General features: G+C 53.0%; 1 protein-coding gene across 1 annotated transcript in view; it reads right to left on the bottom strand.

Moving 5' to 3' along the window:
- Positions 1-310: 310 nt before the first annotated feature.
- The window catches only part of MEI1 (meiotic double-stranded break formation protein 1), an 88,769-nt gene continuing 64,444 nt past the window's right edge, over positions 311-24,635 (bottom strand). The window contains exons 25-32 of the mRNA XM_078861864.1: positions 23,717-23,898; positions 21,251-21,332; positions 18,263-18,444; positions 10,627-10,708; positions 6,701-6,810; positions 5,560-5,703; positions 4,806-4,909; positions 311-3,680 (exon numbers count right to left, since the gene is read on the bottom strand). Coding sequence (XP_078717990.1) covers positions 3,578-3,680; positions 4,806-4,909; positions 5,560-5,703; positions 6,701-6,810; positions 10,627-10,708; positions 18,263-18,444; positions 21,251-21,332; positions 23,717-23,898 — 989 coding nt within the window. The 3' untranslated portion in view covers positions 311-3,577. The remainder of the gene's footprint in view (positions 3,681-4,805; positions 4,910-5,559; positions 5,704-6,700; positions 6,811-10,626; positions 10,709-18,262; positions 18,445-21,250; positions 21,333-23,716; positions 23,899-24,635) is intronic.

Genomic DNA, 24,635 nt, shown 5'->3' with positions numbered 1-24,635 from the left:
CCACTGGAACAAGTTTAATTAGGCGAATGATGTAACTTAACGAGATGGGGATTTCTTTTTTTTGTTTCAATGGTGGCTGGGCTGAGACCATCAATCAACTCGCTGCACTTGACAAGGGTTCATTGTCGGAGTTTTGAGCCTGGACTAGAACTCAAGTTCGCCAGTGGTGTAGGTGCAGTGATTCTGATAAGAGTGTCCGCCTCCTGTGTCATCCAAATGGACCAAACATTTGGCTGAAGAGGGCTTGAAACAATCACAGAGCAAGAAAACAACGTTTGATAAATTTATTAACTTTCTAAGTAGGCTTTCACAACCAATATCATGATACAAAATTCGTTCATGTTGGTTCTGTTGGGTGGTGGAGGGTGAAAGTAATTTTTTTTTTATACCAACACGATCTCACCCAAAAATAAAGATAATTACAAACCACGGTGATTTGTTGAGTATTAATGACCACTGAAACACGGCAACGTCTTCATATCGGTGAACATTTTCACCCGAAGGAAATCTTTCGGCAGCCAAAAAAGGATGGAACGTGCCCGACAGTGCGTACAATGAAGAGATGGAGCGATTAAATCAGCTCGCGTGCGGGCAGGAGATGGGATTGTCGCATCGCGGAACCCTGCGGGACTGGGGAGGACTCCCTCCCACAGCGGATGCATTTACGGATGTTATCATTCAAACCATCGTCAGCCGTCCAGCGGCGGAGATTCACCATGACTGATGGCGATTTGAACAAGTCTGAAATGCTGTGCATTGAACAAACACATTTCTGCACTGAGCTCTGTGCATACCCCCCCGCCCCCCACTCTAACGCGGTTACCGCACCACTCAGAAGCAACCAGCCATATCAACCAGCGCCTCTCCTTTCTCGAAGAGCCTCGTTCCACGTGGTTCAAAAGGTGGCTCACAATTGTTGGGTAACACTTTGTGAATCAGTTTTAAAGCTTCCAGATTCAATGTGGGGCATCGGCGTCGCTGCTGGTCCCTTGCCTGAGCCAGCACGTCTCGTGTGCTCCTTTTAAAGATGAAACACACCGAAGCCTGACAAAAACAAGTTCTATTTCCAATGTTATCCCGATTGTGGTATCGGGGGGGGGGGGGGGGGGGGTAAGTGAACAACGCTATCCCTGGAAACGGATAGCATAGAGCCCTTCTAAGCGAGGGCAGCACTTTCTCACCTGTCCTGCCACTGAGACAAATGTTCGTCGCAAAACGGTCCATCTGATCTTCTTGGTTCTTTCGGTAAAGTCACGTAGAATGGAAATAATAAAATACATGAATCCCTGCAGTCACGAAAGCTTTAAATCGAAATAATAAAAAATAAAACATAATAAAGTATTTATTATGTTAAATTTTTTATTATTTTATTATTTCCATTCTACGTGACTTTACCGAAAGAACCAGGAAGATCAATCCCTGCAGTCACGAAAGCTTTAAATCGAAATCGGTCCATTTGATGTTTTTCAATTTCACTGCTGGAATTCAGTCAAATTAAGTGCAGAACCAAATTTAACGTGGGATTTTTCGTTTGTGTGTGCAGTCCTTAAGTGACTGAGACCATCAACTCACTGCACTTGAGAACCCGGTTTAATTACAGCAAGTGGCTGAAGCCACAATTACAAAATCCAGGATTCTCAGCGGTGCTGGCTCATCGTCTCTGACCTCTGACCCACCCAGCCACCTCAACACGGAAAAGTTGTTGTGACGGTGACGCTGCAACAGTGGTAGCGCGTTCACCGCATGTTGCAGAGGTCCACGGTTCAAATCCAGTGGCCGCCCTGATTAATACTGCGGATGTGATAACCATAATAATAATACTACTACGCATCGTCTACTTCACAGCGGACGTTAAAGGATCCTGTGACGTCTTTCGCGAAGAATAACCCGTCAAGTGCCGGCGTCACGTTCCAAAATGTGTCAAAATTCAGCAAAAATCGGCGCAATTATTCAAATTGGATTACACGTGCCAATCGTCGCCCACGACTGCCAATTCCCCGGGTCGCTCCTGCAAATGAGAACTCTTATCGTGGGATCTTGAGTTCTCAGCTGGTTAACTACTAAGTAAAGATGAATCTTTATTTGAATGAAACCGCGGCCATTCACCGAAACACTGCGAGAATCAGCATGACACGTCATGGTGAAAACAAGACGGTAGCAGCAGCAGCCACTTTCCCAATGACATACTCATCATGAGGTTAAGTTGTGCCAGGCTGGGTGCCTTTTTAAACGAGAACGAAAACACGGGAGCCATTTTCAACAACATGTGCTAAACCATCACCAGGACTCGTTGTGCAAGGATAGGTCCACTATTAACTGCACGAAAGGTCAACAACAACGATAGAACCAACCATTTGCGCCGGGTTTGGTATTCGGGTTTGGTATTCAGGCTTGGTGAAATCTGAAGTGTCAAACAGTAATAATAGCACAAAGAGCTGCTGTGACAAGTGCTGTTAGGTAGCACCTACTAAGGCCGCAACTGTGGCCAGAAAACTCACCCGACCCACTTTGTCTCCCCAGTGTCGATGTTTAAACCCGTTTTAGGCTGAGTCCACCTAGGGGAAGGTCAGGGCAATTGTTGATAACACTTGCCATTGATATGACCTGAAGGCTTGAATCCAACTCGGATGATCGCTGGGATTATCGTGCAATGCGCTACCGACAGCGCCGCCACTCCGTTCGTGATTAAAAAACAAAGCTTCCCCTCGAAGCCTTGCAGACTGCTGGGGAAAGTATTGTTCGTGCGCACCTTTTTAAGGCAAGTGTGCCAGTCGTGTGAGCAGTATCGTGCCCGGCCACCTTTGTCTCCCCAGCGTAGGCATTTACATACTGCACCAGGTACTCATCCACCACACAGCCTTATAGACTGCTGTTTGCAGGTACTTATTACATACACACAAAGATCCCCGTATAGCCCTTTAATGTATGTATGGATGTTGAACTTCTTTCGCACCATATGTAGACAACCGTGGTAATCGGAGGTGCGGGAACGTTGGAGCAAGTGTTGTTAGTGAGCGCCTTTGAAGGCCAGCACGGCACACGAGGGAGTCGTCGGTGGGCAACACCACGCCTAGCCGCCTTTGTCTCCCCAGTGCTGATGTTTACACACCGCACCAGGTACTCATTCAAGGCTGAGTTGAACTAGGGGAAGCCTGGTTCAGATATTCGATTTTAGCCGCGAGCGGGAATTGAACTCAGGTCACCGGGTTCGTAATGCAGGGCGCTATCCGCTGCACCATCACACCCCACAAACGCACAACCCAAACGCACTCGACCCGTACCACAAATGTACAACAGAAACGCTTGGCCTGTTCTGCTGACGTGGGCGAATGCGTCAGCGACGGTCACGCTTGGGCGACGGGGGGGGGGGGCAACATCAGCGGTGAGTGATATCCGAACCAGTCCTGAGCTACCCCTGGGTAAACTCAGCCTTCAATTAAAACCTGGCGCAACAATGCGGGGACACTCATCGGCGCTCGGCGGCCCACCGTTATCGGACCTATCATTCTGACCGGCCCCGTCGGCCGGATCGGGCCAATCCCCCCCCGCCCCCACCGCGACCCACGGCGGCGGGGCGCTAGCTTAGCAGGGGTAGCAGCAGGGCGGCACGGCGCTCCGCGTCGCAGCAGCTGGTGCACTCGGCCAGGTGGCGGAGGGAGACGGTGACGGAGCCGATGGAGCTGCAGTCCGGCGGGCGGCGCTCAGGAAAAACGCTCGCTCAGCGCGCAAGAGCTGGAGGGGCGGGTCGCGGGGCGCGGAGCCGGCCTGGCGCTCCGCCGTCAACCTTCGCTCCGCTCCGCGCATTCATCACTCGGCGCCACTCCGTACGCAAAACCCGACACTCCTCGTGATCTCCGCGTCATCCCCACCAACTCGCCTCCACTCCATTCTGTAATGACTCCTCTGCCGCCACAAAATCACTCCCTCTTGTTTTCCCGCTCCGCAATTCCATTACTTCTCTATTCCATCATCCCTCCATCGTGGAGGTCCTCTCAGGCGTGCTCTCTCTTTTGGCCACCATTCCGTCGTTAGTCTCCGTCACCAATCAACCGTCCCACTTACGTCTCTGGGCAAAGTCGATATGTACACAATACGTCTCCTTCACGTATCTCACCGTTCTACGCAAATGCACGGACCAGTTCGTTCGCGGCTCATCGGCCGCACGGCCTTCTGCGAGCGCATCGTTTTAGCGGCATTGTTTCGAGACAAACAAACTTTGTACCGGTTTCGATATGTACAGCGTCCCAACAGCAGCAGTCAGGCTCTCTTGAATCAAGGCTGAACTGTCGATGTGAAGACATGGGGATCACGGTTCGATGCGGTATTGTCCGATCATTTACTTTAATCACATTCTTCGCAGCGATGCGAATGCTTATTTTGAGTTAACATTCTTAGCGTTCGGTGCGATGTCTCTAACCTGCGTACTTTCTCAAGTCCGCTGCGAACCATTACTATTTAACGATTACCGCAGGAGTTTTCTCTCCAGTCTTTCAACTTCAACAAAGCCACGCGAAAATGTCACGAAACCTCTCGGCCCCATTCATCTCAATTCACCTTTGCCTCGTGCGTTTGTTTTCGTCAAATCTGCTTCATCTCGTCAGGCAGATGCACAGGGAAGGCTGGCGGTCACGAGGTTAATGGAGGCTAACCATCGGATGTAAATCATAATCGTCCCGTGGACCGAGCGAGGGAGCGAGCGAGCGTGCGGCGGAGTGCGCAGGCTGGCGTGGGATGGCGCGGGTGAACGGTGGGGGGGGGGGGGGCAGCGGTGGGGGGGGGGGGGGCGGCATCGAGGTGAAGGATACACAAGGTCGGTGGGGGCGCCCTGGTGAGGATGTGGGTCCCGCAGAATCCGAAGCCATTCCTCGCGAGGCTGAAGCCAAGCAGTGTCCCGTCCACTTTGCACCAGCTACCGAGCGCCAGTCGGACACCCACATGGCACCGCAAGCACAGGTATCGCACGCACATGGGCACCAACGCAGACACACATATGGGTACTGCGTGCGTGACACGCACAGAGGAATCACGCACGTGGGTACCATTGTTGGTACAGCCTGGTATGGGCATTACACACACGTACAATGTGGGCCCCAGGTGGCTACCCAGACAGGCCACACACAGGAAAAGAAGAAAGAGTGCCCGTACAGCCTTTAACAGACTGTAGGGGCAAGCGCTGTAACCGATTGAGGCCGGCACAAAACACATTGGGGTGGGTGGCCAGCACCACATCGGGTCACCTTTGTCTCCACCAATGCTGATGTTAACACACAGCATCAGGTACTAATTTAAAGCTGAGTCGACCTAGTGGAGGCTAAGAACTCGTTCAGATATTCAATGATGTTGGTCGCGAGCGGAATCGAGCTCGGGTCACCGGATTCGTAGCGGGGTGCACTAACCACTGCACCACCGCTCCCCACACCACACACACCTGCTCTGGACCACGCATGCAACACGCGCACGCACGCACGCACGCACGCACGCACGGGTAAACACATTACAAACGTGTCGCTAATGGGCGGTTTGAAGACATGGGCAGCCATTATCACGAGAAGGCCGAACCTGTGTGAGCAGGGCGACAGTGGCGTCCCAGGTCACGGGGTCAAGGCCGGAGGTCGACCGTTGCAGGACGAGGCGGAGGAGCGGCTCGATGAAGCTCTGCGTCTCCAGCGGGCCGCTCCCGCCGATCCCCTCGTGCCGCAGGAGCTGCCAGTGGTGGAGAGAGAGAAACCCGCTGGTCAACGTCGGGCGACGACCGCCGTCACGGGCGGAGACCCGGCTCGTCGGGTTAATGAATAATAATAATAACTTGGAACACAGCGACAGCAACGCCGCCGCCACGCAGTGTTCGCTCGCTCTCGTCGAGAGAGAGAGCGAGGACTCAGAGGCACGGGGAGGAACCACGGACCTCTGGTTGGCATGGTTGCCTACGTAAGGTGCGAAAGAAGTTCAATACAAGTACATACGCAGACGAGTGGGAAGCTCTGCGGTGTTATTAGCCAATTAATGAGTTTACTTGTGGAAGGAAACTGAAGCACCCGGTGAAAACCCACACGTGTGAGGGGGGACAAAAGCTCTATAACGTACAGGAAGGCCAAGGTTAAGGGCTCCTCCTCGACGCCCCAGGGGAAGACAGTTGCACAACGTTCGTGCGATGATCCACCAACCCTCGCTGCCGCCTCCACAGCGCTGGGCCACGGGACCACGCGCGGTACCCCTGACGCCGGCTGAATGGCAGTGACGCCATCGGCCCAGAGAATCCTCACCAAAACCCCTTTCGCTGACGACAACCACCGAGCACCGAGCCCTCGTGATTCACAGCCCCTCACTTGAGAAGGCTTTCGAGAAATCACCGATAATTTTTTTTTTACCTGTAAGCTCACGATACGTGCGCCAAATCAATTGTTCGCAAAACGTTCATACGATTCACACCAAAAGTGTTTCGGTACGTTTCTTCCCGTAACCTATGCATAGCTATTCGATCTCCGGAACACGTCGCGAGGAGTGATGGGCAGAGGTCGAGACTAACAACTGAGTTGCAGCCAAGAGAGGGAACGCGTTTGTTTGTAAGGCGTGGGGATGAGGTAGGGGGGTGTTGGGGAAGTGTGGCCAGGCGATACGGCAAATTGGATGTCACGGGACCAGCGTGACAGGGGTGTGCGTGTCAAGGTAGTGTGGCAGTGACGTGTCGGCGTGCGGGTACCACGGACAGCAGCAGTAGCGCGGAGGACGGGTTGCCGCAGCTCATCAGCACGGTGGTGGCGAGGTTACTCGGGAGCTTCTGGAACCAGGCGCGAGACACCAGGTGGTGCGCTGCGGGCGCCACACCCAACCACAAAACCGGGGTTAGCCGGACTAACCACAAGCGGGGACGGTGAACGAATACCGACGCCGAGATCCGCGAAATCGAGCGTGTCGCCGTGTCGCCGTCTCTCCTCTGCCATGACGTGGACGAGGTGGACGCTGAGGTCCTGATTATGGATCTGATTTGATTGTCTTGTAGGAGGTTTCGACAGCGCTGGGATTACTCTGTTGCTAATCGGAGAACTCTCTGGCAGAGCAAGATGAGGTTTGGCTGCCTGTATTGACAGGGGAGTGCCAACTCGGAATTTTGGTAATCCTATCACCAAATGTACTCCCTCGTGGGTGAAGGTGGCCCATAGACTAATATAGGGCTCGTAGAGTAACATAGGACCCCAACGACAAACATAGGGCCCAGATAGTAACATAGGAGGACCTCATAAAGGAACATAGGACCCAACAACTTAAATCGGTCCCATAGAAAAATACAGGACCGATATCTTTATATTTGACCCACAAATTGAAAGACTAACAACACAGGACCCATATACTTACATAGGACCCCGTAGACTTGCATACATCCCAGAGACTTAAACAGATCCCATCGGACAACACAGATTCCCCTAGGCCGGCACAGAAACTCGTTGGTGAAATTGGCTGCAGAGGATCGGCAATTTCTGCCGTGGCGAGTGAGCGAAGAGAGGTAAGGAATGGTCCTTGTTTGTTTTTGGCGCTAAAGCCACGGTGGTGTTATTCTTTACGCAAGTTATTGTCATTAATCCTCCTGTCCGTGACGTTTAACTTCTCACGACTGAATTTAACCCTCTCCCATTCCGATGACGTACGTGTCGATCATCTGTTTTTCTTCTGATTCCAGTCCGATGACTTAATCGGTACCTAAACTCCCACAAGGCCATGCGTGAGGGCGTGTGGCACACTTTGACGCCAGCTATCGTTCACTGCGATGAGTACTATGTCTTTAAAAACAATGGCGCTCCGCTTCTCTAAATAAAATTAACGTTGACCGCTTGCGCGTTCCGGGATTCAGCGGTGAACGGGACACCCACCCTGCAATTTGCAGACGACGCTTTGCCCAAACCAGGTAGCGAACTCGGGAATCGAGGGGGACCGACCCAACATACAACTATGGACCATCGCTGCACCGGCTGCGAATAGTCCACGTTCAGGAGTGAGTGGGAAGGAAGACCCTTTGGTGGCGGGGGGGGGGAGGGGCTTTGCCAGGAAGCGACCCCCTTGGCGCTGCAGGCCGCCTCTGCCGCACACCACCTACGAGTCTGAGCACTCCCCACACTTGCCTGTGGAATGATGAAAATTGAGCCAAGGGTGGAATTGAAGGGGCAAATAGATTTCCTTTATTAAACACGAAGTGAGAGGGCCCATTGAGAGAAGAAGCCTCTTTCGCAAATTGAAAGCGCGAAGGGGGAGGAGGAGGGTCCCCGCCCTGTCCGTGTGACCTCTCCCGCTCTCTCCGACTCGCAACGATGAAGGCCGTCGTCTGTGCGCCATCAGAGAGTGGTTGATGAACTAGTTGTTATTCCGAATTTTTCGTTATTTAACGTGCACTTTAACGAACGGTAGCTTATGTTTCTACCCAACTCCCGCATTGCTTACGACTAATTTGGCAAGAGAGCGAGCGGAAACGATTAACTCCGCCGCTGAACGTCGGATGTCTCATAGTTCACGTCGTTTGAAAATTCCCCCCACCCCCCATCCTCGCCCCTGCCCCCCGCCCCCTACTACCCCCCCCCCCACCTCCGCCGCCGATGTTTCAATTTCACATCGATGGCGGAGACCGCCCACGCGCGGCGTCCCGCACGGAGCCGCTCTTAGCCATGAGCAACGTGCCTCGTTACGGCCGAATATCCACTAGCCGGGGGGGGGCGTGCATGTATGTGTGTTCGTTTGTTCGTGCTTGCGGGATCATTCGGATTATCCGCAAGGGCTTCACCGCCACTCCTGCCCCCTCCGCTCACTCCACTCCGCTGAAGTGGGATCGCTCGGGGTATGCCTAGGGTCCGTCCGGTGACCCCGGGTGCCCGAGCATTTGTGTTTTGTGGTTCCTACCCTGTGTGAAACTCTCCACCTCGTCAGATTAGAGAGGGAGGGCTTTGTCCGTCGAGAGTTGAAGATCTGCACTCACTCTTTATTCATCTTGCTTTATCCTGCATGTATTTTCTATATATAATATATGTTTTCATGCTCATTAGAGTGAATGTTTGATATTATACGTATACGATCACATAAAATCATCCTATGAATTGCGCTTCGTGGAAAAAAAATACACCGACTGATTGAAATATTAGGTTTATGTAGAGCGCTCGGAGACGCCTTTTATTGATGTTAAGTTGTGCGATATCAATAAATATTGATTGATCAGTGGTGGTTCGGGTCTACTAGGGACAACAAGCAGGTGCGCTTTCATACTACAGGGACTCCTCTACTCACAAACGAGTTAGGTTCCAGAGGTCTATTCGTAGGTCGATTTGTTTGCAAGTCCAACTTTACCCCTGTCGATTCCAAACGTGTTGAACGGCGTGTACACTAAACACGGGGAATGGCTTTAAAAGTTGTGTAATCTCCTGCAGATGTAGATGCCCCTGCTTCTTCACGTTCTGCAGATGTAGATGCCACTGGTTCTTCACGTTCTGCAGATGTAGATGCCACTGGTTCTTCACGTTCTGCAGATGTAGATGCCACTGCGTCTTCACGTTCTACATATGTAGATGCCACTGGTTCTTCACGTTCTACAGATGTAGATGCCACTGGTTCTTCACGTTCTACAGATGTAGATGACACCACTGCCTTCTTTTGCGCGGCGGTTGAACTTACGAATCTCAGTCTGAACAGGCAACTCGACATACAGACAGGTTTCTTCGTATCTCTGAAAGTTCGTAAGTCGAATGTTCATAAGCAGAGGAGTCCCTGTATATTAGAAGAACATTTTTGCTGGCTGGCTGCCTTCCTGGCTGCGCTGGCTGGCACGTGGGCAAGTTGCGAGTGCGCTGTGGCGATGTCACCGAGCACATCTTCGTGACGACATCACCCTTATCCCAGAGTGTGGAGCCGGGTTCGTGTGTCGCGGCAACACCACAACCCTCTGCCATCACTGTTTGTTTGCGATGCAAAACCATTCCATCGTACAAAAAAGTTTGGCTGGCTGGCTGGCTGTTGGTGGGAGGCAGGGAGGGGAGGAGGGAGGAAGGACATGTCCAAAGAACATGTAAAGGATGCTAGGAAATGTATAACATCCTCATGGGATGTTATACATTTCGTGATATAAAGATGTACCGAGGTAAGAAAAATGTAGATGAAAATCGAGTGACATGAAGGGAGACAGATGCAGGCAAGATATAGATGAGAGAGATTATTCGGCTTTCTTACGCGTATCATCTTGTTATTATTGATGCTTCGTTGTTTATACTTAAATAGCGTCATTCGAGCAAAAGGTACCTCAACTCGCTGTAAAATAATTGGCGTGGCCGAATATTCACACGGGAGCACAGGAAGGCAGACAAGTGGCAAGGCAGCCGCGAGCGGCGCCAACAATTTCCCAAGCTCTGTGGTCCTATAGCTGCGATGCTTGGCCAAATCCACTAACGAGCGTTCCATGTTCATTCACATTAGAATATGAGCTGATAAGTAATATATTTTTCTTATTAATAGTTCATAGTGAATCCGGGGGGGGTGGGGGGGGGGGCCTTAAGATTCTTAGGGGGTGGGGGGGGCAGTCGTTGCTCACCGCCATCGTGTGCGGTGATGATGGCAAGTGGGGGGGGGGGGGGGTGATGGGAGACGCACTCCACTCACCCACGGGGCCGCTCCGCTCACTTGTGAACTCGAGCAGCGCACAGAGGCAGCTCGCAGCAGCCAGCGCCAGCGCATCCTGGGGCTGAGCACACAAAGGCAAAGATCCCCCAGGTAGCCTTTAACACACCCACCCAACTGGGGAGCCAAGTGCTGTTTGCCAGCACCCAGAATCAGAATATTTATTTTAACACGTAGGCTTTCGCGACCAATATTATTCATGATCAACGTTTTTTGGGTTAGATCGCATGATTTTACAATTTTTTGCACTCAAAAATTGTAAATGTTGTAGTTTCACGCTTCAACACACCGGTGGGCTAAAACAGTGAACTATTTTGTCTTTTGTCAACGTGACACTTTTTTTGCTGATTGGCCGTGTCGGGTGGTGGAGGGTTACGACACATTTATAAATAACGCCATGTAACCAAAAAACGTTGATTATGCAGAATATTTATACTGGAGGAATCCGATGAGCTATAAAGCTCTTCATCACAGATGTCCAGTAGGGGCAGGTCAGAACATTACAGCAACAATCAATACAAAAACACGACAGGAGTGCAAAGTAAAGGAAAGGTAAACACATCACTTACAAAAATATATACAAATAAAACTAAACTATTTTGTTTCTTACCAGGTAAAGCCCACTGAGCTATTTGCATCTTTTTCAGAAGTGACCTGACCACAAATGAAAGCTCAATGAAGTGGCTCATTTATAGCAGCAAAATAAGGCTATAGCTGGGGGTTAATGTATGAACGATTATGATGATGATGGTGACAGGCATGATATTGACGATGACGATAATAATGCTGGGGTTTGGGGTTTCATTTCTCACTCGATATTTTTTCCCGGAATACGACCGCCAGGCCGGCTTGGACCAAGAAATTCGTTTATCGCAAGGCCCTACCACTATATTACACGGCACGCCTATCCATAACAAGTATATATTCGCGTACCCTAATTTCATATGAATACTACAAACAGGCATAAGACAAAATAGGAGGATGTTGCATGCTTAAATAATTCCCCGAGCAGTCTGACCCGGCGGCTGAATTCAAGCGCAGGCTCCCGATTCCCACCGTGCCCTCGGGCTGTGCCGCGTGCCTTTCGGCACGACGTCCGACGTTTCGCTCCACGCAGCCAGAAGAGTTTCATCTCTTGAAGGAGTCCCACCGCCCTCCCCCCCCCAAAAACGTGGAGCGAAACGTCGGGCGCAATGCACGCGGTCAACGGCCGGAACGCGCGTTGGGACAGCTGTAGGTACGGCACAACCGTGCAAAAGCCTACGCCAGTGGTGGGCAACCTGCGGTCAGCGGGGCCACGTGTCGTCCCCGTGGAGCCCCTCCCGATGGCCTGGTCTAAGTGTGTCCGGGGCGACGCGAGGGAGTCACGTGCGCGAGCACGATGTGAAGCCTGCGGCCCACCGAGGTGAAGGAGGGCCGCTCACGTGGCCCACCGACTATCGCCTGGGTTGGCCATCGCTGACCCACGCGGTCGCACCTCTTGAGGCCGGCACGGCGCACGAGGCGGGGGGTGCGTGGCGAGGACCACGCCCCGACCGCTTTCGTGTCGGCCGGTGGCGGTGTTTGCGCACTGCGCCAGGTGCTCGTGCGAGCCAGAGTTGATCTTCGGGAGGCGCGGGGATTGGCTACGGCACCGCTCGCCTCTAATGTTATTCATGGAATGGAAATTAAGCGGTGCGCAAACCACGGCACCACTGCTCCCCACGCACAGACACACACACACATGCTTATACGCACAGACGCGCACATACACACTCGGACACACACATGGTTATACGCACACATATACATATGCTTATATGCACATACTTGTATTCACAGACAAACACAGACACACCAAGCACACAGAGACACACACGTGCTTATATGCACAGATACACACACACATACGCAGACACAGACAGATACCCATACAAACACACACACACCGAAACGAACACAAAGGCATGCACACACATGCAAACATATGCACACATACACGCACAAATGTGCAAAAATAAATGAAACACAGACCCACATGCTTAAACACAGCTACACACACGTGTAAAGACCAACTCACACACACACACAGAAACAGACATTCACATAAACACACCCAAACACATACACCTAACAAGCATGCCCACACACACACGCACAAATACACACACGTCAAAACACACACACACACACAAAGACAAACACACACAACGCACGTACGCAGGGGCGTGCGCGCGTTGTGTGACTATGTATGTCTTTGTGAATATGTGGGAGGGAAGTACAAGAGAGTGCGAAATCTCTTTTACAAAAGGACATTCTCTATTATAAAGGGGGAGACGATTGCATTCAAAGCCTCCTCACGGGTTTGGGTGCCGGCCAGTGATATCCCACATCCATTATCAGAGGAGAGAATTTCTGCAGTGATCGCTGTTTTATGTGAACTGGGAATTGCGAGCTAAATTTTCAATTTCTAACACACAATTCCGAAATGGTACATCGGATCAGGGAAGCTCGCGTGGTGGTGGGGGGGTGGGGTGGCGGATGGGGGTGCAAGGGTGATAGCGCAGTGGGTAGCGTACCGCCCTCCGAACCCAGCAGCCCGAGTTCGATCCCCCGGCTGCGGCAAACGTCTTAACATCTCGCCAACGTAGCAGAACAAACAAATTAAATTTGTGGACGTTTACAAGCGTGTAACGCGCCAATTATAATTGTTCCAGCTCGCCATGGGGGAGTTGGAGAACAGTTCTCGCAAGCGAATTTAGCACTAAGGATGCAAAGACCTTCGCGTTGAATGTAAATTATGAGTGTGTGCTTTCGTTTCGTTTTGTGCGAGTTTACTCAACGATAATGACACGATTGAAGAGAGTAAGAAATTAAATATTTTTTTAAATCTCTCGTTAATTTCGTCGCTCCTGGCACTTGAAGCCATCCCTTATTCGAGACAGTATGCGTTCATTATAAACGAGCAATTCATCACAATTTCTTTGGACGCGTATAATACAAAAAAACAAGACATCTTTCATCAACTTTAAATCAACGGCGGCTAAAAATAAAATAATGTTTACCGCTCGCAACAAACTGATTAGGATTTTTAATTGTAAATAGCTTAGCGACTTGCAATTCAATTAAAACCGGCAAGCAAGTGTCGGCAACAGATGTGATCCATGATGCAGGGAGAGGGAAAACATTAGGGTTGGCGGTCTCGGAGGAGTCAATTTAGCTGGGGGGCTGGCGGTGGTACAAGGCGAGAGTAATACAAACGAGCATTCCATTCCACTGAACCCCACCACAGGTGCCACGGCGCTTGCACGCGAGCGTGCCCCCCCTCCTCCACCCACCCCCGTCCCCCAGTCTCCCCGCCGCCCCCAAACCTCGGAGCCGGATTAACGGCGCTCGCTCCATTTACCGCAATGGGAAGCAGTTGCGTGGTGGCACAGGCCGCACCGCCAGACTCGCAAACCCAGAGACCGCCGGATAGATTAGATGACCCGGCGCGGCAGTTGAAAGTTTCTTCAATCACCCCCCCCCCTACCCCCCGCTGCCACCCCACCACCTTTCCCAAGATGTACCAACCAAGCGTGGGAAGAGAAGGCCAACACCTAGCGGGGGGGGGGGGGGGCGGGCTCTGTAGAGCTCTCTCTAGTCGAGGCACCTTCCGGCAGCGGTGGTGTGAGCGAGCAATCGCAGGGCTGCTGCACCTGTCAAACTTTTGCATTTACCGTCCAGATGCCCCGTCACGCCTGCCCCTGCCTTGCGAGGACTGCGGAATATAAATCGTCTCGCTGCACTTGGGAGTTGCACCTCCTGTGTGACTAAGACCCGGCCCGTAAGACCGCGCATCTCTCGGTATGAGTGCCGGGCCGTGAATAATCCTCGCAAGGAGCGAGCAACGGGGGAACGGGGGGAGGGTTGGGAGGCAATCTGGAGAGACTGCAGAAGCAGTAGTTGAGTGATGTCATCTTGCGGCACCGCGCCGTGACACGGAGGGCGTGGAGGGGCGTGGGTCACCCAACGCCCCCGCTAACGTAGTTCAAAATAGGCGTCCTGTGTGTGTGTTTTTAAAAGTTATATTTTCAGCAAAGCCAACGTGATAAACGAACGAGGATGCACAGGGTCGCCGCGTCCGGTAGGGTCGAACGGGTCCAAAGAGGAGCCCGGTCGTGGTCTGTGGCAGGAAAGAGAAGCAGAGGAGGGAGGAGAAAAAGAGAAGAGGGAGAGAAAGTGATGGGCGGAGGAGTGAATGCAAAGAGCAATGGATCAACAGCAGGGGACCGCACCTGGGGTGGCGAGGCAGGGGCAGGCCTCGGTGGGGCGGGGCAGAAGGGTGGCAGGGTGGCGTAAGGGCAACACTTGAGTCTCAAGGCAAGAACGCACCCGGGATCGATTTACTCACTCGGGCACTTTTCTCCGTCGAGTTTGCATGCTCTCCCCCTGTCCTGCATGGGCTTCCTTCGGCTTCTCCGGTTTATTTCCACAGCTAATAAACCACGTAATTAGTGTTGGTCAAACATTCCGATGCAGCACGATCGTCCTGATCATAACGCCGGACTCGGTGTGCCTTTCCCAGGTAGACTAAGTTATTATTATCTTCCAACAGGCAGTCAGCGATCCCTGTGAGCAAGCCACGAAATAAGCGCTTCGTTAAGGGCAGACAGATGACCTGAGCAGCAATCAGCTGAGAGCCCAGTGAGACCTGCAGCATCTCTGATCCAAGGGATATGCACGTTTAAATAATAACAGCAAAACAACGGAAATTACAATGTGTAAACAAAACAAATCAGAAATCACCTCATTAAAAATGCACCCTGACACGACTTCTAATTGCGATTAAATAACACAACTTCAAGGCCAATAAATATGAACTGTTAGGTTTAAGAAAAAAGAGGAAACACAGACATCTCCTCCTAGATTTTCATCGCTCCTCAGCAGCCTTCTGCAACTAATTGCCCAAAACATCGACTCGGATCTGCAAAAGCGAAAGCTGGAAATGCTGGAATGGATTCTAACTGCGGCATGGATTTAATGTAATTGTTGTGTCAAGGGCATAAAATATAAAATAAAATTAACTTTTTGCGCTTTTGGGAATCTGTCATAACATTTCGATTTTGGAAGCACGCTTTCAATTACAGGATAGTTTTAGTTATTTAAATTTTTAATTTTAATCAGCATGGGCGGGTCAGCTGATGTAAGTACTCGTAGAGTACAACGACGGCGCTGGTGGTGGGTTTCCACCAATTAAAGGGCTGCCAGGTAATCATTGCACCTCGCTTTACACACTCACGCTGTTGACGGTGGAGGTTGCTGCTAGAGGTGATGGTACGCGTAGAGGGCCATGACGGCACTGGTTGTGGGCTTCCACCAATAAAGGGCTACTGATGACGACCGCTTGTGTTGCGATCGAAACGTCGTAATTTTTAAAACATTTTCTTTGAACCTATCTACGTGACTTTACCGAAAGACCCAAAGAATATGAATTCCTGCAGTCACGAAAGCTTTAAGTCAAGATACAAAAAAATCTATTTCAATTCAAGAACTTTAAACCCACATTCGGCGAATTTATTGATATCATTGGGACCCTTTCTGCCAATTCGTTGGCATGTTTTACCCCAATCATGTGTGGTTAATGCAGACTTGATGCCTTGTGTGTATTTGGCGTTTGAACATCTTAACGCCTGTATTCTTGCTGCGGAGGGCAAAGCCGATAAAAATATATATTTCTTTGTCTTTTTGGTATCGATCAAGAAAACGAATTTAGCACGACAACCACTGACGGTAACCAGGCCTAGACCGCCAAACCCGCTACGCTTGAGAATTCAGATTCACCGCAGGCGGTTTGTTAAAAGCTGGATTTTAACCTAGGCTCACAGTGGTGCCGGCACAAACCATGGCATACCTGTCAACCCCTTATCAGTGCCTACCTTATTACATACCAATTCATATCTTATTGATCACCCCGTGCCCTTATAAAGCTCAACGATAATCCTACAAAGTCCCATCACAAGGGAGAAACGCAAAAAAATTGACACTTTTTTTTTTACTCAATTTCCCTGAACAAGACTACGGGTACAGCGTATGGGCTGACTGGTATGCTATGGCAGCAGCAGCAGCAGATACGGATACTTGATGATGATTCGCAAATGGAAAAAAAAAACCTCTCTTGGTAAGTGTCGCGGAGGCTGTGGTCGCCACTCAGAACAGAACCATGGGACGTGGAATGATGTGACTTGATGCCCCGTGTTCATAAACACGAAGGAGGAGGAAGACGCGTCATCACAGCGATTCACCACTCACTCTGCTACTCCCGATGCAATCATCTGGCTCATCCACCACCTCCACGTAAAATAATAGTTGCTACTCCACATCATTGGGCACACGGAGAAGGAGACCACTCTCGTGACGTCACATCCATATGCACGTTACGGGGACAAAGATCGCCCGTGTAGGCATGAAAACTGTTCAGGCAAAGAGGGGGGGGGGGTCGTTGTTTTGCGGTTCATGCACCTGGCCACCCCGGCCAATACTGCGGTTTTTATGAACCATACAAATTCCGTGTGATGTTATTCGAAAAGGCATAGGCCATGTGTGCTGGCGTCACGCTTAAAATTTGAAAAATTATTAGCAAAAGCATTGAATTGGAATAACCAATAGCAACGTTCACCGCTAATTGCCAGACGAATGCTCACTTGCAGGCCAGCCCTACGTCACCATGCATCGCACAGGGACAGCTGTCATCAGGAGTCCGCTAGGCAAAAACAAAACTACAGCTGGGCATCGTAACGACTGAATTGGAGATGCTGGAGCATTTCCAGCACGCGTCCCTATTCATGGAAATCTTCTTCCGAAAAAAGCAATGAACGTCTGATCCCCAAACCATCCAGCGAACCCCTGGATGAGCTCTGCCTCGAAAAAATGGTGGCACAGGCGGCCAAATAGGTGGTGCCAAATGCAGCCACCACCTATTCGGTCACTGCATTCGTGCGTTTTTTCAGATGCGTTTCTGCGGCCGTCTGGAACGCTCTTCCTTCCGATATTAGGAATCCACTGGAGCTATGCACTTTTAAGTGTAGATTGAAAACTCATTTCTTTGGAACTGCTTTAAGTGCTTAGTTTGTCCTTCCCCCCGCACCTCCGATTGGCTACGTACAGTGCGAAAGACGTTCAACATGCGAATGTATATACACTCAAGCGGAAAACCCAGCGAAAGCCCCACGGACACGCGACCATGGAAATCCTAGACAGACCGTGGGGGACAGCACTGTGAGGCATGGCATAGCCTTGGTTAATAAATCATTCAGCGGAGGCACTGGAGTATCCATTGGCGGCCGATGGGCAAATATAGTTACGGGGCAGGGAAGCCCAGAGCAGGATTGGTTGGGAGGTGGGGGGAGGGGGGGGAAAGAAGGGAGTGTATGCAGTTTATAATGAGTAGGTAAGTTTCAAGGTCACCTAATGACGAGCTGCAGACTCGCATTCAGCTTCCCCCGAGGCTGTCCGTTTGTCTGTCGGTCCTGGACATGGCCTTGTTGCGTTACTATGCGAGATGTGGGCTCCCCCGACGCAGGCATCGGCTCTCTCCGTCGGGACTTTTGGCGAACGTGCGCCGTCGGCACTGGGTGGGTGGGGGGAGGAGGGAGGCTACCTGCACCAGGTGTCTGTCCAGCGCGATGGCGAGGTGTGTGATGTGGTCCAGCGAGAGCGGCCGCAGAGAGGCGTCCACGTCGCTGGCGGCAGCGTCGCTCGGGGCCGGAGCCGTGCGGATGCGGAGCAGCGGCGACGCGAAGCCCAAGCCCAGCAGCGTCTTGAGCAGCTGCAGGGCGCACACTTCACACGCGCAAACACAAACATTTCACCCCCCCATCTATAGCCTTCACGGGCTGTTGGGGCAAGTGTTGTCAACCAGCGCATGCAACGGCCGACGCGGCGCGCACGACGGGGTGGTGTGGCCGGCACCACGCCGGGCCGCCTTTGTCTCCACAGCGGCCATGTTGAGCGCACCGGGATACCAACCTGGCGGCCTCCGTTTGATTCCCAGCCGCGGCTCACGTAAGCGGCGGTGCGCGATATCCGAATCGGTTCTGGGACGAACTCGCCGCCCCCCACCACGCCGCCACCCCCGCCCGCTAGGTCGTCCCGGATAAGACGAAGCCGCGCGCACGCACAACGCACACACACAAGCGGCGCGGCGCCCTGAAGTGCGTTGAACTGCGCTGATTTGGGCCGCACCACCTGCGCGACGAGAGAGGCCTGGAGGAAGTCACGGCTGCCCTGGCCCGATTAGCGCCGCTCCACTCACGACTCGGCGCGAGAGGCAGCTCCGAACAAAAAAACGTTGCGATCGTCGCAAACAGCTTGTTACCTTAGTTTGGAAAATTGCAGCCCCCAACCACCGCACCCCCCCCCCTCCCAACCCAAAAAAAAAGTAAATGCAATTTTGATGAAGGCATCCAGTTGGCTGCCCGTATATCCGTCGGGTGAGCCAGGAGTCATTTATTCCAACCCTCCCTTATTTACGACCTTATTAAATGTTTTACGCAGCACGCGCAGGCCACGTCGCGTGCGTCGCGATCGACGGCTCCCTCTGACCGCCCGCGCCAGCGGACCCCCCCCCCCGCCCCGGGTTGAACCTGCGAGCGTTGAAGATTGACATCCCAGCGGCGTCTCCACCCAACCCCAACCCCCCCACGCCCCCCACCCACACCCCACCCTCCTCCGTCGCAGGCTGATAATGACGCAAAGAGAAAAAAAGTCGCGAAACCCCCGACGCGTCGTAAATAACGGCCGCCCTTTTAACGCGCCCGCAATGCAATCTGCTCCCGCGAGCGAGCGCGCGGGAATGTTTATATACGCGAGCGAGCGCACGCACGCACGTGCACGCTCACACTGGAGAGGCGCGGGACCATTCAGATATCCATCGCTGATGTCGGCCGTGAGGTTGAAATTGAGGTCACGTCACCGGGTTCGTAGCGCAGCGCGCTAAACCGCTACACTGCCGCCCCCGTCCGTGTAGCCTGAACAAACTTTCGAGGCAGTCGCTGTTAGCGGGCACCTGTGAAGGCCGGCACGGCACACGAGGGAGTGTGTGGCCAGCACCAAGCCCGGCCGCCTCTCTCTCCTCAGTGGCGATGATTACACATCGCATCAGGTACTGATTTGAGGCTGAGTCGACCGAGGGGAGGCCCAGGACCAGTTCAGGTAGTCGTCACTGGTGTTGGTCGTGCGCGCGGGAATTGAACTCGGGTCGCCGGGTTCGTAGCGCAGCGCGCTAACCGCTGGACCGCAGCTCACCACACGAATAAACATACGCACAACACACACGTAAAAACACAGACACACACAAGGACGAACGCAAATACGAGTGCGCATGCACGTGTGCGCGCGCGCAGGTGGGGGGGGGGGGGGGGCAGCCCGGTGCGTTTCGGCGACAAACATTACAGGGCACGCGCGCGCACGCCAGGTCACGTGTAATCAAGCCGCGCTGGCCGCGGTCCCGTGTTCCGGATGTCATCGCGTGAAAAATGATTATTAACACCAGCCGAGGCCCAGGGCACAACACCGTGGCGCGACTCCAATTTCTGAAATGAGTTCCAACGCCAATTTAGTATCAATCAGGGCCACGGCAGCGCCCGGTGAGGGTGGGCAGACGGGCGAGCACCGTCCAAGCAGGCTGTTCCAGCCCCCCCGCCCCCCTTCCTCCCACCGCCCCCCCCCCCCCCACCGAAACGTTACACCAAAGCGCGTCCGTCAAGAGACTGTGCATCCGCGTGCGATTGCAGCGGCTGCATCACGCCAGAGCTTGACGCCCATTTATTAAGTGGACGTCAAGCGGCTGTGAGTGGGAATGGTGAGCATCCCGTGGCAAATACGCACCACGCACCCCCCCCCCCTCCCGCCACCCAGCCCACCTCCGAGGACCACAGACAGGCGTTTACAGGACTTAATTGTGATTCATGATGCAGGATGAAAATTAAAGGCAAGTGCCAGGCCCACGCCAACAGGTGCGCGTCGCAATTACCGCGCGGGCGGAGAGGGGCGCGCGCGGGCGTACGGGGTTAGACAGCGACGAGTGCTGGCCGCGGCACGAAAAGCCCCCGTCGGCCTGCCCCTGCCCCTGCCTGCCAGACACCCTGCTCATCAGTGTGCCTTGCTGACACCCAGCCCACCGGATGATACCTACATGCTTGGCACCCTGCACTATTAGAAGAGTAGTACTCTGCACAGATGACACCTTGAACCTCAAACTCCCTGCCAACCAAAACAATGTCTGCTAGACACCCTGCGCCCCCCTGCTCATTAGTGCATCTCACCGACGCCCAGCCTACCGGCTTGCTTGGCGTCCTGTGCATCTGTCAAGAAGACACCCGGCCCACCACACTGCTCGCTAGAAGACTCCCTCGCCCATCGGACACCTTGCCCCCATTGCCACGTAGTTGGCCGATCCACTGGGGTCCCAGGACTCTGGACATCAGGACATCGTGCCAACAAGACATTCCCTCCTGCCCACCAGACAACTTGCTCAGCAGACCCCCCTAGCTCACCAGGTACACAAGCCGCCCAGCAGCGTGGACGTGCACGACAGCCCCCCAACCAGACACCCGGGTGTGCCACCCTTCACCCCCCCCCCCGTCACCTTGCAGCAGCCCAGACGCTCCTCGCTTCCCGGTGAGCGGCGCCAGCAGGACAAGAGGATCCACACCGATGCATCCACGCACCTGCAGCTCCCCCACAACCCCCGGTGAAAAAAACAAAAAATAACAACAACAAATAAAACAACCACGAACGCAGACAAAAAACACTTGTTCCTGCTTAGGGAATTTCCTCAATTGAGGCAACTTGTAATTGACTGATTAATTAGAAGCTTTCATCTCAAGCTCCCTCAAGAATTGCTCGCTTGTTTTTGTTTTCGAGCAGAAAATTAATCTATAAACGTCACAGCTTCTGAAATCTCCCAAGCGACTTAACAGCTTGCCTTAAATTGGGTGTTTTATCAGCTCTGTCAACAATGCAACACGCTCCCTGTGTGCCATTGCGCGCGCGCGCCTCTAGATTAAGTTATCTGCACTGCCGCTGCCGCTGCTGCTGACGGGGGGCTCTGGCGCGGCAGTCATCGCAGCCCGGTCTCGGCTGCCCCCGCTCATCGCCGCTGTAAATCTCACCTCTGAAATTGCTCCACGCTGCCGGGCCACGCACTGCGCGGAGCTGCAGGATTTTTTGTTTTTTTTCTCGTCGTTGGCAGGCGAGCGGACGGAGAAAACGGACGGACAGATGGAAAGACGGACGGGCGACTAACGGATGAATGGACTGAGCGACGAACAGACGGGTGCACTGACAAAAACACGGATCGACGAATGGACTCGCGAACAGAAGGGATTGACTGAAGAACAGACGGAAGGATGGGGACTGATCAACTGCCGGATAGATTGATGAACTGACGGACAAATGGACTGACAGACGGACGGAAGGTATGGACAGACGGATCGACTGTTGGACGGGCGGACGGATGTGAGGTGTCGGCAGCACCGAGCGTGGGCCGGCGCAGTCTCGTGTCTTTTTTTGAGTTGTCGGTCGATTACCGCCTGGGTGCCTGGGTTACATCACAGGGCCGTGAGAGACGGCGACGGTTAAGCGAGGCCTTCATCCAGCAGTGGATCGATCAAGGCCAATTATGTACGACGATGATGACGAGGACCGTGATGTGTGGGCATGACCGCCGCGCCGATCGAATGACAAACGCAACAACAAAAAACCCAACGGCGTTCGTGCTCTGAATACACAAACAGGTCGCGCGTCCTGCACTGTCCGGCATGGATTTGAAGTTACGTTGATAACAAAGACAAAACTCTAAAATGACGATCAGGCGTCCCCACCATAGCACTACAGTGATGACACCGTGCACCGACAAAATAAAAACAAAAAGCAGTGATGTCATAGCGATGTCACCGGGGGGAGGGGGGCGGTTAGAAGTCAACATGACCTTGACTTGTTTCCACAAACGAAGCTTCCATACTGATTGCGTCTTTCGGTAAAGTCACGTAAATATAAAAATAAAAAAATCACGACGTTTTCATCGCAACACAAGCAATCGTCGTCAAGTGAAAAAATAAAGCTTCCAGCAAGTCGTGGCGCGTAGCCCCGGCGAGCGATGCGAACAGGTGGCGTGACATCGTGAAGGTGAGCGGGCGGGCCGTGGTGCGCGGGGGGCAAGGTTGGTGGCACCGGGTGGGGTACGCGTGGGACTACGTGACCAAGCATCTCCCATGGAGGGGAAGGCGACGCTTGGGGTGAGCGGTTTACAGAACGCCGAGCGCCCACGTTGGTGAGGCGTGCGTCGCGATTCACGGGCGGTTTCTTCTGGGTTGGGTCGTCGTGTGGGATACAATGTTCTCTTTACTGTAGCCCTCCACCACCCGACGGTGAATATCAAATCAAGTCGTCGCGTTATGGGCAAATTTCGCAACTGATATTGTTTATCGGCAAAAGCTGGGATGCGATAACCTCCAGCGAAACGTCGTAAAAAAAAGTGGTTAAATCTACGCTGCTTTTTAACATTCCTCCGGTTCTGCTGATAAACCAACGCAACTGGTATATTTTACTTGGTCGTGAAGGAGTGCGTGTGAACTGGAGGTGAATCACACAAAGGGTGACGGTGTTTGGCAAGCGGCGCACGAGGTGCGGTAAACTAGGACGAGGCGCTGTATGTGCAGCGGGGGTATGTTAAGCGGCTGTATGCGGAGATGTGCACGATAGCCGCTTGGCAAAGGTGTGGCAGGTGTGGGTAGATATAGGGAAGAAGTGAACCGATCCTGGGCATCCCCCAGGTCGACTCAGCCTCAAATGAGTACCTGGTGCGGTGTGTGAACATCGTCCACTTGGGAGACAAAGGTGCTGGCCACCCACCCCCTCGTGTGCCCAAAAAGTATGTTAATACTATACGGGCGATCTTGTCTTTGTGGTTTTGGTAGAGGTGTGAATAGGACCGCAGGCAAGGTGTGCCAAGGCCCAGTGTGCATGCACACAGGGGTTTGGCTGCGTGGCGAAGAGTGTGCGGAGGGGGGTTTGTAGGGGGGGGAAGGAGGGGTACCTCACGACCCCTCACCTCGATGTCGTGCGCCGCCTGGCACCCGAGCAGCGCCGAGAGCAGCAGCCAAGCGCTGCCCAGCAGCTCCGACTCGCACGGCGACGCCGGTGACGGCCACGGTGACTCGTCGCCAACCGGCGGCTGCACCGCCTCCTGCAGCAGCGCCAGCAGCCGCTCGCTGGACAGCGCCAACGCCACGGCTGACGCACAGCAGGCACACGCGCAGGCACACGCGCCGTGGGTGACAGCGACGACAGGTGAAGCCAGAAGCCCGGCGCGGCTGCCAGGCTGGGAACCGTGCATCCCGCAAACTCTTGCCGGTTGCCGAAGCGGTGAAGCCGGCACGAGGCGTGCGGAGAGATGCATTGGCTCAGGTTGCAAGGTTCACTGCACCACGTGCCAGATCTAAACTAAACAATTTTTTTATTTTACCAGATAAGGCCCACTGAGCTATATAGCTCTTTTTCAGAAGTGACCTGGCCACAAATGATAGCTCAACGAAGTGGCTTATCATCATGTGGAAATGTATAGCAGCCAAAAACTCGAAACGGAATCTCTAAATGTGGAGGGAAAAACCGGAGGACCCGGAGAAAAATCCACGCGACCATGGGAACAGAGACATGAAAACTCCAAAAATACAGGCGTCAGGGCCGGCATCGAACCCACGGTCTCCTGTATACCAGGCGAGGTAGTTAACATCTCACCACCGTGGCACCCCACAGTGGAACATACCAGATATTGCACTTATCGGTTCTGCCCTAGGTGGCATAACTTTAGTGGATTGCAATGTCTTTAAGAGGCCAATAAGGGTGGGTTGCGTGCTCACAGTTTGGGTTAACCAATTTCTGCTCTGGCCCATGGACGGGCATTCGTGGGGCTTGTGACAGAGGAACCATGTGACCAATAAGCACACTCCTTGGGAGGAAGCAAGGCCAGC

This window comes from Lampetra fluviatilis, chromosome 1, assembly GCF_964198595.1.
Source record: "Lampetra fluviatilis chromosome 1, kcLamFluv1.1, whole genome shotgun sequence".
NCBI lineage: Eukaryota > Metazoa > Chordata > Hyperoartia > Petromyzontiformes > Petromyzontidae > Lampetra > Lampetra fluviatilis.
This window is presented reverse-complemented; position numbering and strand designations above follow the sequence as displayed.